Genomic DNA, 18,813 nt, shown 5'->3' with positions numbered 1-18,813 from the left:
TTTCAGTAGCAGATTCAGCCATGCAGTGTGAGGCCTCGGTTATCGGTGGCATGCTTTCGCAAGGAAGAACCGAGACTCGGTTTCAGCGAAACAGAGACACTCGGTTGGCTTAACCGTGGTTTCGGCCAAACCGGACCGTGAGTGTCAGTCCTTTTCCTTACGCTTTTTAGCTAATTGTGAAGTCGGAGTCTCCGACGGCATTTTGTAAGCAAAAGTGGGACCGAAAAACTCTTCTGCAAACTCCGACCGACGTCTAAGTGTCCGTCGGTTGAAGGAAGCACAGGCTAGACAAGCTGCTACGTCGTGGTCTGGGCCTAAGCAAGGAAGGCAGTAAGAGTGGAAATCCTTATGAGGTATTTGTTTCCCACAAGTTAAACAATTATTTACTTTTTCTGACATCGGCTGAGGCAAGAAAGAGTCCCCAACGGGGTACTTAGCTTTATAGAAGTCTTCGGTAGTAGAAATCTCTGGATCTGACCGACCGGCACTTGCGAACAGCTTCTGCTTCGGGCACCACGCGGCAAGAAAGACTGAGGAAAATGGCGTCGGCTGATGCCTTTATACCCAATTCACAGCAGCTATGACGTCGGGTGAAGTGCGACATCAGCCGAGGCCAGACCCAGACTTTGGAATCCGGCCGACCGAGGGGCTGCCTGAGGCAGGACAACCCATATGTTAGGACTGCAGATGCATCTTTGAAGGACATCACTGCCTCCCCAAAAGTCACAAACATAAAACAGGGTTTTCTGAGCTGTGGGGATTTGTCCTTAAAGCATAGCAAGTAATCAGGAACTCTGGACAACTTTTTTGACAAAAGACATCCAAGATCATGGAGTTTCCACAAATGCAGTTGAACAAAACATTACAACAGTACATTTGCAAAAGCTCTTACAACTTCACCAAATTTAAGTACCATAACGTTTTTTGTTACTAAATCATATTTTACTTCCGTGGTTACACATACAAACTCCCAGATCATGTCTTAAAAATAAGTCAAGTCTTCCCTACTAGAAAACAAAAATGTAAAACATAAAATTAGTTTCAGAGGGATAAACCTTGGAAAGAGGAGACTGGGGAGTCCCAAATTGTTTTAAGGAATTTTATATTCATAGGAAGTTACAAGGTTATTTGCCCCAAGGCCCTTATAAGCCTAGCCATGAGTTTTAGCCCATGTTTAGACAAGGTGGAATCCCAGGGATTTTGTTTCCCATCCAGTTATCCAGGTTGCACTTAAAAAGGGGTACTCTGACATGGAGAGGGAGTCTATTCCACAGATGGGGAAGTCTCTGGGACACAAATCTATTCAGCCAACAAGTCCTATTGATGTCACAGACCAGGTTGAGGCTGCGCGTGCTGGTTACTCAAGTGGAGCCTGACTTGCAGATATGCAGCAATCCCATCAAGGCAGGGTCTGAGATTGCCTTGTATGCCAGAAAGAGGTAACCTCTGAGGAGTCTGCATGAAAGTTATTTTATTTTACATTTGCTTACTGGGAATGTCCAACTGGACAAAGATCCATTTTCAGTGGAGGCCCAGGGAGAAAAGCTCCACATTACAATACATTACATGAGAGTAAAAATAAGTAGAACATGCATATGACATACATTACACATCAGGACAACATGCTGGTGATTAACATACATATAGCATATATACACAACAGGACATCATGCTAGTGATTAACATTTCTTACAGTAGACCATCAGAGGTACATTTTTTTTTCTTTTGCGGTTATAAGTTTTGTAAGGTAAATGTATACAAGTTTGGAAGCTTTCAGGGGAGAAACTATACACAGCTGTAACCTGGCAAATTCTCTTGGTATGGATTAGCCTGGTGAGTGGCATGAGCATATCCAGTTACTTAGTGGGTTTTCAGGAGTTTTTTGAATTGATTAAAGGAGGTGGTAGAAGTTATTTGGCTTGGTAGTGTGCTCCAGGTGTTGGCAATGGTGTTGGCAAAGAGGGACTTACCAGCTTCATTTTTATGTTTGATGACAGTTATGAGGTTCTGGTTACTAGATCTTAAGGCCCTAGAGAGAATGTGGGGCTGAATTAGGTGCTGAAGTGCTGGAGTTCTCAGGAAGGTAGTAGAGTTTGTACAGTATAGAGAGTTCATTGAGTAGAAGTATATGAGGCAACTCAAGCCAGTTGAGTTGCTTAAGGGACAGACAGTGGTGGGACCTATACGAGGCTTCAGTAGCAAACTTGGCAATCTTGTTGTAGCAAGATTCCATTTTATTTACATCAGTTTGGCGGAGATTTGTCAAGATAGGAGAGGCACAGAGGAGGGTGGATAGAAGAAGAGTCCTTGCGATGGTTACTTTGGTGCGTTTTGTCAAACTGTTTGTTCCTGTAGAGGAGAACAATTTTTTTTTTTTTTTTTTTTTTTTTTAACTTTCTTAATGGTTTGTGCTAAGTGGATGTCGAACCCCAAGTTATTGTCTATTTCTACGCCTAGCAGTTTAGTGTGTGTGGTTGGACTTATTTGAATGTTTTCTTTAGAGCTAATGGTTAAATTATTACTTAGGGGAGGAGCTCTGCCAGGGCTGAAAAGAATTAGTTTGGTGTTTCTGAGATTAAGAAAAAGTTTGATGTTAGTGAACCAAGTTTCGGCTAGGGTGAAGTTATTTTGGGTAAGGGTTTACAGTTAATTAAGGGTAGGGGGGACAGCACATATGAGGGCAGCGTCATCTGCATACTGTACTACTGAGGCAGTGGGAGAGGATGAAGAGATCCGATTTGTAAAGAGAGAATAATGGGCCAATGATGGACTTGAGGGACTCCAATGGTTACTGATAACAGGGGGGGGACAACTGGTCCCGTCATAGGAATGCTTGCTGATGGGCAGATAAGCAGCTGTTAATATAGAAGAGGAACTTATATTTAGGGTGGATAGGGTATCAAGAAGTAGACTGTGGTTTACCATGTCAAAGGCTTTTGATAGGTCTAAGAATATGGAAGAAACAAATAGACCCTTGTTTCTGTGGTGGTTAGCTATGGTGGTGAATGATAATAGTGCTGTCGTGGTGCTATGAGAAGGTCTAAAGCCATGCTGGGATATGTAGAGTAGGCTGTTATTCTGGAGGTACTGTATTAGTTAAATATGAGAATCTCTTTCTAATATTTTGGATAAAGGTGACAGGACTGCTATTGGGCGATAGTTGGCGAGCTCTAAGGAGTTGCAGTCATCAGCTGCTAGAGTGGTTGGTTTAAGTTTACCACGGAATTTAGATATTGATTTGGTGGATACAGAGTGGAGGAGAAAATTGGGGCTATTATTTTGTATATTGGGGTGGGTTGGGGAAGTTATTAGTGTGGGGCTGCTAGTACTATTTTGGGCATTGGTAAGGGTCTGGACTGTTTTGGTAAAGAATGTTAAAATGAATACGAATGTTTTCATGGTTATTTGGAAGCACAGGGGTTGGAGGAGTGGACTTTCCTGGATGCAGTATACCATTTATTGAGGCCCAAAATGTTTCTGGGTTGTGAGCATATTTTTCTTGCATGCTTATATAGTAGCTGGATTTGTCTAGTTTGATTTGTTTTTTGGCTTTGTTACGGAGGTCTACATAGTTTTGTCTCAAAGTAGTGGTTCTGTTTATCTGATATTGAATCCAGGCCTTGTCCCTTTCTTTCTTTCTTAGCCATGGGGCATAGTTAGTTTTTATTCTAATGGTTCTAGGGGGTGTATGACGGTTTAAGATTTTTATGAAGGTTGTGTTAAAGTACAACGGCATCGTCTAGAGGTAGATGTTTTAGGGGGATCCAGTTATAGCTTTTTAGAGTATTGATGAGATCAGTAGCTATAAAGTTTTTTTTGTTTCTAACTACTCTGAGGATAGGATGGTTTGGGATCTGTTCCTAATTAGGTAGGTTGGATGATGGTCACTTAGAGTACATGGAAGACAACCAGATTGTTGTGCAAGAGCAGGGTCAGATACCAGGATCCAGTCTAAGATGGACTGGCGTTTAGAAATTTATTCAGTTCAAGTGGGGGTGATTATAGTTTGGGTAAACCTGTGGAGGTTTATGAATGCAGAGAGGTTATGGCTGGAGCAGTGAAGCCTGTCAATATTGAAGTCTCCTAATAGTATGGTTTCATGTGGAAGGGAGTTGGAGGTCCAATTAAGCAGGCTTTCCATTATAGTGATGTTATTGCCTGGTGGTTTATAGCCACCTGCAATAATTATGTTTGTTGGAACTTATTTTTAATTTGGCAAGGATTAGTTCTACATCTTTAAATTCATGGGTATTGTAATCTAGCTGTTCTAAGGCAATATGATTTTGGAATATTGCACCACCTCCGCCCTTTTTCTCTGATCTGTCTCTTCGGACAATGTTGTAACCCAGGGCAGTAATCTCATTATTGTCATGTTGTGGTTTGAGCCATGTTTCAGTTAACACAGCGATATCTGGTTTGTATAGAGCTAGTAGGGCATGAAGGTCATGAATTTTGTTAAGTATACTTCTTACATTAATGTTTAAGAGGAGAGCTGAGGTAGGTCTGTGGTGTAGGGGATTTAGTTGACTTAAGTTTGGTCTGAGTGATGTTTTAGGTCCTGGATTGGGATGTATATCACCACTGCAAATGAGTTTATGGAGTAGATGTAGATAGAGTTTGGTCAATTTGTGAATTATTTTAGTCATTGAGAAAAGAGGGGGTTAGTTTTGATTTTCAGTTTAATGTGCAAGTAAGAGAAGGGTAGGGGGAGTACAGTCACATGGTGATATAGGGAAGTTTTTTAGTTTGGTGGTGTTGGCCGTTTGCCAAGGGGATGTGGTGTGGTTATGAAGCTGAGTGTGCTAGGAGGACAGGATGGAAAGTAGGAGTAGGGTGAAGACTATTAATGGGTAGAATGATGTTTTAGTAGTTGGGTTGGATGTGTGTAACCCATGTTATCTAGTTTCAGAAAGAATGTGTTACATTGCAAGGGTACTATGAATGAGTGAGATTGGTGGTGTATTAAAGGTGCAGTATTAGGTGTATGTGGGAGTTTGTTGTTAAGAGGGGTAAGAGATTTGAAGTGATACGTGGATGAGAGTGTAAGACTTGCTAATAGGAGTTGTCTGTATCTACAAGTTGAAGTGATGTTAGGGACTTAGGAGCTATATAAGCATCAGGTAATGCTGGGTATACGGCTACAGAAAGGTGATGGAGAGTATGGCCAGTGCAAGAGCTATCATTTTGTTTGTTAGGGAGCTGTAGTATGGCCAAGAAGCATTGGTCAGGTAACTGGTCTCCTCTAGTTAAGGGAGGGTAGCACAGACAGTGAGTCTGTAAATACGGGGGGGGGGGGGATACTTACTACTTTATCTATAATGATGTTCTTGACTATGGACAAGGTGAATGGGAATTATATATTGTCAATTTATTTGTGCTACGTTCTGAGTAAACGGAGTAGAGAAATAAGGCTTTTAGCTGGTGTATGGTAGAGTTTTGAGGTTCTGAATTCTCCTGGTGAGGAACCTCTGTGATCTTTCCAGCTGCTGCATGTGCTTTGTTATGTACATGCCTAACAGGGTACTATACTCAATAATGGGCCTTATAAGGGAAGAATACAGGGATGTTATGACCTTGTCCCTGGATGAGATGCACTTTCTTATGAGGTGGGCCATGTAGAAAGCTTTCCATACAACGGAAGCAACATGGTCAAAAGTCAGGTTATCATCCTGGGAGTCCAAATCCCTCACGACTGATTACGCGCTTAGGATGTTAATGTGATAATTTGTGGGGAACGTCACTCTCCCCAAAGGGAATGATGGATTTTTTGCTATTCAACTTGAGGCCATGTTTCTGACACCAGTCATTTGTTTGAGTGAGACCCTCTTGGAGCGCCCAGCTTGCAGTCATCTTAAAATCTGGTCAGCCATAGCCCACTGGTTTTGGCCTGCACCTCAGAAAAATATATCCCACATAACAGAGGCCCCAAGACCAAACCCTGGAGTACACTACTCATTATAGGTCTACTGCTTGAGGTGGCTTCCCGTATTTTGACTAGGCGGGTTCTATCAATGAGCCAGTTAGCTACCCATCTGGTAAAATATGGGAGTTGCCTAGTTGAGAGAGTTTATCTATTATGCCCGAGTGGGGAATAGTGTCGAAGGTTTTGGCCAGGTCAAGGTAGGTGGTGTGCACGGTCTTCCCTTCGTCCATAGCTTTGGTGACTGTCTCAAAGTAGTCGACCAAATTTAACATACATGACCTCCCCTTGGCGAAGCCAAACTGTGAGGGATTGAGTGTTTGGAGGTTACCAATGTCCTTGTTAAAGATGTCCATGATAATCCATTCCATGGCCTTGCAGATCAGGGTAGTTAGGAATATAAAAGGTGACTAATCTACGGAGTTTCACAACAGGATCCAAAAAAGTGAAAACAAATGCTGGAGCTTATGACACAGAGCAAAAACAGAAGCTGACCTAGTTAGACGTCATTGATCAGCAAACCAAAACCACCTATGAACTAGCTTGATCAGAGAAATCATCCCAGAGGCTAATACAGGAGAAACCATTGACTGGAATGCTGCGGGTATGTGGACAGCGTCTTTGTAAAAAGTCTGTACCCAACTTGAACTCGCCTGTCTTTTCATCCCTCTGCCTGTGTTTATCGTCCTACTTTATGCTTCGAGCCTCCATTTTGGTGATTTTCTCTGAGAATGAGAATTTTAGGCAACCTTTGTCCTGAAAACCAAATTTTAGCCAACTCAGGGAAAAAAGGCAAGTCACGTATCAAAAATAGTTAAGTCTTAGGTTGTAGGAAACAATACATTTTAAAGCATAAACATTATTTTTGGAAGATTAAATTTTTGCCAAATGCCAAGTATAAGTTCATAGGTAAATATTAGGCTGTCGGTCTGCAGACTTTTACAAGTTTTGCCAATAACTAGAGGATAGAATCAAACCCTATACTTTGCATCTGTGAGGCAAAGACCTTAACCATCTTATCAAGAGAAAATGTAGGCAAATTAAGTTGGGGGAAAGTTCAAAATGCTGCTCTCGGCTGCCATGGCATCTCTACTTAAAATCAGGCTGTTTTATTTCTACTCAAGAGGAAGGTGGAAGATCAAATTACAGTTACAATTTTACCCAGGTGTTTTATAATTTTCAATTAATGCAGCATTTAGTAATATTACTCCTGAAAAATTCTGTTTGGTGTTAGTGTTCCTAGTGTTGTCTTTCATTAAGAACTACTCTAAATTTCTAAGTAATTAAAGCTATCTTTTACTCTGACACTACTGTTCATTTTTTGTCAGATTTCTTTTTCTTAAACTTTTTAGTGTGTTAAAAATGGCCTACCCAGAAGTACAGCTATATATAACAAAAATAAATAAATAAATAAATAAAAAGGCAACATATTCTACAAGTAAAATAACTGAATATGGCATACAACTGTCAATGACTTAATCTAACTCCTACTCATTTTCAATACATTATGGCACACTACTATAACCTACAGTGTAGATGTGTTATTTGACTACTTTTCACTTGGCTTTAATTTCATGTTGATTCTCAATACTGGCAATTTTTTGATTTGGATAATTTTCATTCTTAATGTCTAGACAACCAAACTGAACCAAAATGTAGTGAGAAGGGACCAGGGTTGTTGTCAGAGGTCCCTATTTGAGCTGGACTGTCCCGAGATCAGCAGCCCAATCCCAAGTCCCACACTGCCTCTTAAAATCCTAGCAAAACAGTAGGCTCTTCCACATCAAACAGAAGAGGTTTCTCTTGTGATTTTTGATTAGTTCGTACACGTGGCATATGGGCCAATCGCAAAGCGGAGCCACGTCTGTTCAATGCGAAACAGTGGACTCCTCCTCTGGTTGTTTCCTATAGTTATTGTACAATAATTTATATGCCCTACTAATTAAACATTTTTAACAGTAGCTTCTGTTCTAGATTCTACTAAAAATGCTACCAGAGCATGTCTAACAGTTTTTCCCCTTTCCCCCTCTCTTTGCAACCCCCCCCCCAACAAAAGCTGTACCTACAACTGCTCTAGATAATGAAGCATACATGGTTAAAGGGACTGCTAGCACAGCCTCACTCCTCCCTTATATCTGTGGAGTAAGTTTGATCACAAAATACCCTAGAATCCACCATCTTCTCAATCTTTCATGGAGTCCAGAGCACCAAATTGATTCTATCCCTCAATGAAAAAGTTCAGAACCTTCCAAGAACTGTATGAGGCATAGAGATATAGTTGCTGAGGGATTAAAAACTGTGATCCCTCTCTTACTTCACCTCCAGAATTCCCCTCCACCGAGCCAATTCCCTCAATGTACAAGATGTGGTCCATTCCCTTTTCTTTTTCATGAATAAAATGCAGCCCCCTTCAACTTCTACAAATTCCAAATGAGTCTCTAACATCTCTCATCTCTGTGTCAAATCACTGAGATATGACCACAGTGGTCGATAAGGTTTTGAACATTGAAACAGCACTTACCTACTTACTCCATGAAAGAAGAAAGGGTACATAATTTTTTGTATTTCAAGCATTACTTCACCAAGGCCTACAGACAGTTATGTTTCTGCCACTGGGATTACTGACTGCACAATGTCCCAAAAGCAAATTTTTCTACTTTCTACTCAGCTTCTCATCCACAGCACACCTTTTCCCACCTGAACCTACTTTTCCCTATCTGGCTCAATTTTTTCGTCACAAAGAAAAAAAAAAAAAGCTCACCATCACCCATGGATGACCTTTTAATAAGAAAAAACATTGACTTGGGAATGAAAGGCACAGCATACTGCCTCATCTTAACCAAACTCTATATACTAGCAATGTTTTGCTGGTAAATAGTTGTGAATGATTGAACTACTTACTGATAATCAACATCTCAAAGGCTTAAAAAGTACAGTTGTGTACACTTACCATAAATGTAGATGTCAGTGTATTCACTGTTGCAGTCATTACATTTGGGTTATCTGCTTGCAGGTAGCCCTCGGCCTGATTAACAAAGTCTTGGGCCCTGCATTGGTTGCTGTTCCTTCTTCCATGACGTCAGGTCATCAGGGGTATAAAACATGCAGCAGACACCATTACATCAGTTTTTCTTGCCCCAGATGTCAGGTGCCCCCCAATGGGAAGCAATTAAATATAAAAGTACAAAGATATACCACCAACAAAAAAGCAAATACACCAAAAAGGCTTTTAAGCATAGGAAAGTAGAGGTATAGCCAAGAGAAGTTAGGGGGCTGGAGGGAGGGTAACCAGGACTGCAACAGTGAATACACTAACATCTACATTTATGGTAAGTGTACACAACTGTACTATGTTCTTCATGTTTCACTGTTGCAGTCATTACATTTGGGTAGATTCCTAAAGCTATGGCTGGGAGGAGGAATTTAGATAGCATTAGGGCCAGCTATAAGGCCCTGTAAGACTGCAGTGGCAAAGCCAGCTCTGGATTTTAGAGAAAATTGGCAAATGATAATGCTTGGTGAAAGTATGTACAGAACTCCAGGTAGCAGCTTCTACGATGTACCTGGTAGGGACGCCTCTGAGAAGGGCTGTAGACATAGATGCAGCCCTGGTGGAGTGAGGTCTGATCCCCTGGGGGATGGTTTTCCATGGTGCTTACAGCAGAAATTAATACAATGGCTTATCCATTTAGAAATGGTTTGCTTTGAAATAGCCTTCCCATCTGCCCATGCAGCAAATGCCACCAGCAGTTGTTCAGATTTCCTTTGAGGTTTAGTCCTGTCCGAGTAGGATCTAAGCAGTCTGTGCACATCTAAGGAATGCAGTACCCATTCCCCTTTATTCTGTGGATTGGGAAAGAAGGATGGCAAACGAACGAAGAGTCACACTAGATAACACCTTGGGCATGAATGATGGATTGGTTCTGAGAGGACACCCTGTCTGCATGAAAGATGAAAGGCTCCACTGCCATAAGAGGCTGTAAATCAGATACCCTTCTAGCTGAAGTAATTGCTAAAAGGAAAGCGGTTTTCCAAGAAAGAAATTGTAAGTCTGCAATAGCAGCTGACTTGAAAGGAGGTAGAGTGAGTATCCCCAAGACAAAGTTAAGGTCCCAGGCTGGGGTTGGAGCTCTCCTGGGTGGTCTCAAAATTTTTGGCCCCCCTGAAGAACTGCTTAACTCATTCACCCAGAGTGCCTTTTCATGGCGCCTGTGCCTTTAAGGCCGAGCGCGCCATGAGAAGATACAGTTTTCTAGCCATTCCCCCCGAGTGCTTCCACAAGTGTACTGCTAATTTTTAGTGCAACTTAATGTAAAACACTCTGAAAATCGTAACTAAATATGTAATTTATCATATCTAGTTACGATTCAGTGTGTTTTAACATTAAGGTCACATTGAAGTTTTTGCAGAAAAAGCGTTTCCAAAAGTTCTTGCTAAGCAAGTGGTGGCAGCCAATCGGATTCTTGCATTCCGAGCCACCACTTGCATAACACCTCCACCCCATACCCAAGCTTCTTTTGTTCTCTCCTAATAAATAGTGGGTCCAGCAGCAGGTAATTCCTTCTTTTTGCGAAGAACTGGAGATTTTACCTGCTACTGGATCCTCTATTTTACAGTCAAGGAATTCACGGACCGCATTACGAGGAGTTCCCGTTCAGCCACTGCAGTTCGAGTTCCCGGTCAGCTAAGCAGAGCAACTACCTTCTCTTCCTGCCGTTCCCTACCCAATTGGTGAGGTACTGTCCTTGTTTTTTCCTGTACTTGTTTTTTTCCTGTAATACCCAGTGGCAGATTTAGGCATGGGCACGTCCCTTTTTAAACTTGTGTTGTTTTTTTTTAAGTTTAATAAGTTCCCTAAAATTGAATATCTTGTAAAACAATTGCGTTAAGGTTGAGCGGGAATGGGCGATGAGTGGGATCCGTTTTTTTTTTTTTTTTTAGTTGCCTAAAATTGAATATAGTATTGTAAAACAACTTGCGTCTAACTCTATTGCTGTGCTGCAGAAAAAGATTATCAAGGTGCTAGAATGTAGTAGGCGCAACAACTCAGCAATGTATGTCCGTTTTGGTTATCTTCAGTAATAGTGTACAGGATTACACCATTTAGCAAATCATTAAATAAATAAATGTACCAGTAATCTGAACCGACAAAAACTGTATTGTTAATATCGCGCTTAAAGTTATTAAATCCTTTATATTTAGCGGTGTGGAATCCTGGTACATTTATCTATTTATTGGTTGTACCTTTCGTACATTTCTTGGTCTGTTATTTAGCATTTGCTTACTTTATTTTCAAGGTTTGGTACAAGTTATAGGATCGTTCAGGAAAAGCAAAAGTATGGTTGCCTAGGCCATAGCATCATAATTCTGTAAAATCTCACTGCTGAAAAAAAAAAGTCAAAGGAAGCATTTGTCTTGTTACTGTATATGTTACTGTATATACAATTAGCAGTGGCGGTCGAACACCTCACGAGCAGCGGCTCGCAGCACGGAGATGCCAGGACTCGCGTAGACGGCAGGGTGCACTTTCTTTTCTCAGCAGTATATCCCTGGACGGACGGCCCTTGGTGACGACGCAGCCTGTTAATGCTCATCTGGAAGTCGCTGAACGGCCATGTCGCAGACGGTGGTGTCTTCAGTCCAGCTCATGTCCCCGGAGCTGGGGTACCGTGTACCCAGTACCGGAAACAAGGACAAGTTTGGGTTCTCTTTTCCATTAAGTCCGGTGACACCAGCCCCTCTTGCTAAGCAGTCATTACCAATAGGGAATCATGCCCACCCCTGGGCTTGGAGGGGGCTCGCTTTCGCTGGGTATAGATGTGCCTTTGCAAAGAAAGGTAAGTGCTGAAGTTTGGGACTGTACTAGTAAACGATGTGTTATGAGCTGCAGTGGATGTAACCCCCTCAGCAGGTGTGCTTTTGACAAGTGGGATCGTTTTATTTTTTATACTGTTTCATAACTGCACAAATGTTAGTGTTATAAAGTGTGAAAATGTATGTAGAGCTGGACGGGGGTATGCAGGACCAGTCTATAATGGGCAGGTGACCCTGAGACATTGAAGGTGTTGGCAGAGGCACGTCGTCTACTTTGATGCAAGTGCACTTAGCTAGGTGTTGGATTCACTGGACTGGATTAGCTGTAGAATTTAAAACTAGGATTAATTGAGAGACGTTTTCTCAGATCTCACAGAGGTTCTGCATGGAGCGACAATGCATATCCGAATCTTTCGAATTATTTGTATAATCCTGACAGGTTTGGCTGAGGATGCTAACCATTTCTTCGAAAAGAAAGCACTAGTAGTATTCTGTTGCAAAATAAGAGAGCAAGATTTAGGAAATGTTGGTGATATTGACTGAGAAATAATTTGCAGACATCTGTGCATGCATTACCAGTAAACTACGAAAACTGCACAAGTTGGGTGTAATTATGTTAATTGGCAAAGTTATTGAAGTCAGTACGTAGCATTTGGTGAACTAAGAAAGAAAGGGAACACAGGGAGCCATTTTCACTTTTTGTAGTAGAATGGTTAGCCTGTCAAGAGAAGGAACAGGAGAGAGCAGATGCTGATCACTAACTGCAGGACTGGGTAGGTTAGATGACTTTCTAACTGGAATCGTTTACTCTCTACGATACAGCTTCATCATAGGTGGTATTGATGTGTTGTATGTAGTTGGCATAGTGTTCTCTCCACTAATTTAATCTTCTTTAGTTCAATGATAAGTATCTAGTAAGAACCTGGATACTATTTTTTAGGCACTAGTATACTTGTATTATCTTGCTCTAAACTTTGTATATGGTTTTGTGTTATTTTACTGTTAAATGTATATAGTATCTTCTATATCTACGTATTGTTTTTTTTATGTAACAATTACTTATTGGCTGTTTGTATCTGTCTTGGAGCTTTTCTCCCCGGGCCTCTACTGAAAATGGACATATATCCAGCTGGACTAGCCCGGTCAACAAATGTAAAATAAAATAAAATACTTTAATCACTTTTCAAGGAAATGTTCCCATAGGTTTATAAATTAATAGGCTCAGATTATTACTGGGTAAATGGCCCTAGGAGGCCTTTTTCAAGTGTAGCCATGCTTTCCTATAAGGAAATAACAAGGTGAATAACCCAGGAGCATATAGATGGATTTGGAGCCGCTAAGGATCGGTGCATCTCGAAGGCTGAATGGTGTTAGCAATGGTGTTGGCAATTAGCGTTACTGACGGAGCCGCTAAGGATCGGTGGATTAATGTGCTGGATTTGAATGTCCTTTTGTAAATGCTACGTGCTTATGCATTTATGTGGTTACCTGTGAAAATGTTATACTTGTGTTTGTAAAATATCCTTTAGCTAATTTCTGTTTACTGTGGTGTCTGAAACCCCTTGCTAATTATCTGTTTGTATGCATGTGTTGGTACCATAGTGCTGTACTGACTTATGGAATGTGTAACCATGCTGCACTGTCAGATTGACTTGGACTGTGTGATTATACAGGGATAGTATAGAAAATGCACTGTTCACTGCCATGATCTGTGTGCCGTTGTATAAGTCAGTGTAACATTGTGTGTCTCATTTGTATTCTAATTTTGCCTTCATAGTTTATAGATTGAGGGTGGCAAATTTTTTCTGAGATCAGCTGCAATTTTCATACCAGAAATAAGTTGTGGTATTGCAAGTAGTTGAAGATTGTAGTCCGATAAAACCAGATTTTATTTGTTTAGAAATTCCGCACAATATGTACAGTAAATGTTGCAAGTTAAGAGTTTCATGTCGTTGGTACTAGCAACAACGTTGTCAGACAATATTTGTATGTAAAGACAAACCGTATTTGTGTGGTACAACAATGATGATTATTCTCTTGTTTTGCATTGACAAGTTATGGGCAGAAGTTCCTGGCGATGTTGGGCGGAGTTTGCTACTGCGCATCCTGCAGGCAGTACACTGTAATATAACCAATATCTCTGTTGATATACACAGCTTTAGCCATTATTGTATACATTTTCATTTGATCAGAATTGCACATGAATTCTGCTGTAATTTGCTCACAGTTATTCAGCCATCGATCTGGCCTGGCATTGTTTGTGTGCTTTTATGTCAAGCAAGCTGGTATTTATAACTGTGGTTGTTTCTTTCACAGTCCAGTATCAGAGGTGTGCAGAGAAAGTGTAGTCAGTTTTCTTTTTTGAGTGCTGTGTCAAATTTTAGGGGTGTGCTCATTGAAGTGGTTGGTCATCTGTTTTTACTGAGGTGCTGCACTACTTGACTCTGAGGTAGGCATACAAAGAAGCTTCTTGCTATAACTGTTACATTACAGCAGTTCTAGAAAGTGTGAGTTTGTAAAGTTCAATTTCACTGTTTTGAAACTTGTAAATACTTTCAGAAAAGCACTTTTTGCAATATGAGTAAAGCCAAGATTGGGACTCTGCTCTGACACCACTTCTACTTACTTTGAATCGCTGTATTTGTAGTAGAGAACTCCATGCAGTGTCAGGCTTTGTATATGCTTTCACTGGACTAGCAGTTTCAGCCTTGATAGTCTGAGGGATGGTCGATGGGGACCAATGCAAAGCAGATGCATGCTGTGGTAATGTGGCTCTTGAAGCCTTGCCAAGTTGTTTTTTTTGCATCCTCTATGCCAAAAGAGGTGGACACCTTGTTCTAGACAAAAATAGTACAGCTTTAAGGTTTGTCCCCCCACCCTCTTTGTTTTCCTTCTGCTGCAATTGGATTTGACTGAATTCACTGAGGTGGTGTTTTTTTGAGCATGCTGATACTGGTCATTGTGGTTACTTCACTAAATATGGAGTTATAAAAGATTTTTCCTTCCTTACTGGAAAGGATGTAGTTGTGGTGCCTTGTGTGGTGGGTAATGGTGAAGGAAATATGTTTGCCAATTTGTTAGTATGTGCAAGATCAGGGTTTCAAGTGGATCCTAATGAAATATTACCTTTATTTTAAAGTGTATAAACAAGATTGGTTGTAGAAGGGGATGTTTCATGAAATTAATTCCAGTTATGTATGTTGCATATTGAGACAGCAAACTTTAAATTTGAAAAGGCTTGCTCTGTAAAAATGGAGATACTTAATAGCTATAATATTTTTTGGGACTGATTTTTTACAAAGACTATATCCAGCTCAGTTTTCATTATGCTCAATTTGAATGTATTGCAGGTATTTTAGTTTATTGTAGGTGATGATACCTACACACGTGATTGTCCAGGGACTGACGTACAAACAAAAAAAAAAAAAAACTTTTATTGACATTTTCATAGGTTCATACTAGGCTATCTGCCCAGGGGCATTTATAAGCCTAGCCAGAGTTTTGTGGCTTTCGCCACCCCTGTGTTTGCTTGTACTTCTGAAAAGTAGATGCCGAACAGGAGAGGGCCCAGGACTGAGCCCTGTGGCACACCACTTGTGACAGGCTTTGAGTCTGACATGGCGCCAGCAACTCTGACCCTGTGGCTTCTGTCACTTAGCCAATTTGCAACCCATCTTGTGACGTATGGGTTTACATTTAAGCTGATAATTTTTTCAATGATACCTGAGTGGGGTATTGTGTCGAAAGCCTTTGCCAGGTCGAGGTAGGCTGTGTGGACTGCCTTTCCCTCATCAATGGTCTTGGTGACTGTTTCGAAAAAGTCCACCAGGTTTAAAAGGCATGATCTGCCCTTGACAAAGCCAAACTGGGTCGGATCCAAAGTCTGCAAGTCTCCTATGTCTTTATTTATGAGTTCCATTATGATCCTCTCCATAGCTTTGCAGATCAAGCTTGTCAAGCTGATGGGACGGTATTTCCGGTCGGTGGAGGCACCTCCTTTGTGAAGTGGGACCACAGTTGCCGTACGCCACTCCTTAGGCACGTATCCTAATACAAATAATTATGATATTTACAAAATATGAAAGTAGGGTCACACAAACCTAGTACAAGTCAAAAAATTTGGGCACAGCATACAGTGCATAGGTAAACTAACAGTAGATTACAATTTCCAAAATTTGAGAACAGTTTATAGCGTAGGCCAAAACAATAAAAAGATTGATAATATTACACTGAGTACAGTATGAATACAGTTTGCTAGAGCAAATAGGAAGATGAGAAGAGAGGAGACTATCTTGTTTAGCTCGTTCAGAAGCCAAATCATTCATCACCATAGTTACCATTTGAAGCATCTCTGATGCTGCTAGATGATGCTGATGTTGCTAGAAGCATATTATATTTTTCCTAATTGGAAAACTAGCTAAAATCACACAAGATTCATGGTGTTACTGTTTGTAACAATGACTGCAAGCAAGTCATGACATTATATGATTGACTTCAATACTTGGCTTAGTTTCTGGTATGGGCTCAATAATAACTTTTATACTGTTTTTGCTGTGTAAGTGAATGGCAGAAGACAAGCTATATAGTTTGGCATTTCTGCGTGTCTTATTATTAATATGATTATAGTGCGTAGTTGCCTGAGTGAGATAAATGTCTTTACAGACTGACTACTGACAGCATGGAGCTGCCATATTTTTATGCATTTCTCCTGGCTTTGTCAGTCGCGTGGAATGTTGGTGGGAGGGGGAACAGCAATATGTAAGTGTTGTACTATTTGACTGACTATGGCCTTATAAAAGATTGTGACTGTTGCATAACACCTGCAGAAGGTAATGTAATGAATGTCAGCAATTATCACCTGTGTCTGGGCATGCATAACTTTGCAAGTCATTAGCACAGTGCACCATGCATAACTTTGCAAGTCATTAGCACAGTGCAGTTACAATATAGTGTTGAGTCATTGCCACTTTTCAGGTAAAACTGTCAGCAGCTGTCACTGTTATTCACATAAGCAGAAGTCGTTATCACATTGATGAATGCATGACTAACATTTGGCTCTTTCTCCACTTGCAGTGATTGCAAAACACCCCCACCCCCTCCACACTACTTTCATATGTCATGTATAAAATTTCAAGAAATATCAGCAGTCTAGGAGGAAAATTGTAGACATTACATCTTCAATTGCTGTTTTTCTTGAGAAAGTGGCTGGTATAAGAGGATTTGTGATGTACTTTATGAATAATTTGAGTATATATTATTATTGATTGCCTTGCATCCTCTCATTTGAGAGAAAATCATAATTTTTAGGCAATGACAATATCCAAACTCATGTGTTGCATTTATTTCAGACTATTCTGCACTGCGGTGGTAAATTATTTCCTTTGCTTTTGAACTATGAAGTCATTCTGTTGCGTTATTTATTATAGTCTTTCTCTTTTTTATCATTAATATATACCTCCCTTTGAGTGAGATCTGTTTGGTGAGCTAAGTAGGGTGTAAAGTAGCTGGGGATATATATAGCTAAGTAGTTTGTGTGTGAGGCTGCATTGTTGGTGGATAGCGAGGTTTCAAGACAGAGTCATTTTGCCACCTGTTCACTGTTATTTTTTAAGTTTTCAAGGCTGTTAGACATTGAGGTGTTCAATTGTTGCCATGTTTTTTTTTTTTTTTGCCTGGTGGGTAGTAGCTTGTTGCTGAAGTAAAGTAAATGCATGCTATTTTTCTTTATTCACTGGGTGGATGGGTGACCCAGCAGTACACCATTTTCTGGCACAACCAGATTAATGCATGAAATGCCAACAGCAAAGTTTACACTCGGAATGGTTTTGTTGGATTAGTTCTTTCATATAGCTTGCTTGCATAAAGCTGAAGTGGCTATCTACAGTATTTAGTCTCTGTAAGCTGCTGTAGGGGAGTTTGTGTCCTGTCAGGAACTTTTCACTTTCCAGCATGATTCTGTGCACTTGTATCAAGTCTTCCAGCCCTACCTTTTGTGTCTCACATGAGAAGATGTGTAGTTCCTATAGTCTTTGACCATATCCCTTACCTTCCGTTCTACAGCACTTTCTGGTAGCTTTCTTCTGCATTCCTTCAAGGTACCTGATATCTCTTTCTTTATGTTGTCTCAAGAACTGTATGCAGCGAGATGCAGTCCAACCAGACGGTGTAGAATGAAAGCATTATTTTTTTGCTTTTGGAATCTTCCCATAATGGTATAAGTCATGACTCTACACCAGTGCCTTTTCTTTACTACACTTATTTAGTACTTTACTACTACAGTTGCAATTTGAGATCAGTTTTCTTTGCAGAGACTGGTATGTGGAACTATTCATAATTCGCTCCACCTTGACTAAACCCCCAATTCCAGCGAAAAGCAACCGCATAGCATGATACTGCCATGACCATGCTTCACAGTGAGAATGTTGTTCTTTTGGTGATGAGAAAGTGTTTTTTTGTGCCAAACGTAACTTCTTGAATGTGCCCACAAAATTAAAACCTGCTCTCACCAGACCACAACACACTTTCCCACATGCTTCTGGGAGACTTGATATCTTGTTTCACGAATTGTAGCCTGTCCTGGATGTTTTTCTGTTAGAAAAGGCTTCTGTCCAACCCTACCTACCCTAGAGTCCAGACATATGGAGAATATGGGATATTGGTGTCACAAGTAGTACACAACCAGTACTTTTTCGGAAATTCATGCAGCTCCTTCACTGTTGTTGTAGGTCTCTTGCCAGCCTCCTTGACAGTGATCGTGTTGTCTTTTCATTTTGTAGGGACATCCAGTACTTTGTAACATCACTTGGTAATTGCTATGTCTTATTACACCTGCACCCGGAATATAATGAATGGCTACTCAACAGAGAATCTGATGCAATTTATAATCTGATGCAATTTCCCACCTGCACGTAAGGTGTTTGTTTATGAATTTTTCCTGTTGGAACCAGGAAATGTTACTAAATGGCATCTGGACTATTACAGAGGAAGCTCAACTGGCATGGATTTGACATGTACTAGATACTGTGACATGGTTTTGATGTTTACAGTGCAACTTTTTAAGTAATTGTTAATGCTTTGTG

General features: G+C 40.6%; 1 protein-coding gene across 1 annotated transcript in view; it reads right to left on the bottom strand.

The window, feature by feature from the left end:
• Window positions 1-14,540, bottom strand: part of L3MBTL2 (L3MBTL histone methyl-lysine binding protein 2) — a 1,942,600-nt gene extending 1,928,060 nt beyond the window's left edge. The window contains exon 1 of the mRNA XM_044087125.1: window positions 14,361-14,540. Within this exon, the coding sequence (XP_043943060.1) occupies window positions 14,361-14,540 (180 nt within the window). The remainder of the gene's footprint in view (window positions 1-14,360) is intronic.
• Between the last annotated feature and the right edge of the window lie 4,273 nt (window positions 14,541-18,813).

Source organism: Protopterus annectens, chromosome 1.part1 (assembly GCF_019279795.1).
Source record: "Protopterus annectens isolate FY-2018-M chromosome 1.part1, PAN1.0, whole genome shotgun sequence".
Classification (NCBI taxonomy): domain Eukaryota; kingdom Metazoa; phylum Chordata; order Ceratodontiformes; family Protopteridae; genus Protopterus; species Protopterus annectens.
This window is presented reverse-complemented; position numbering and strand designations above follow the sequence as displayed.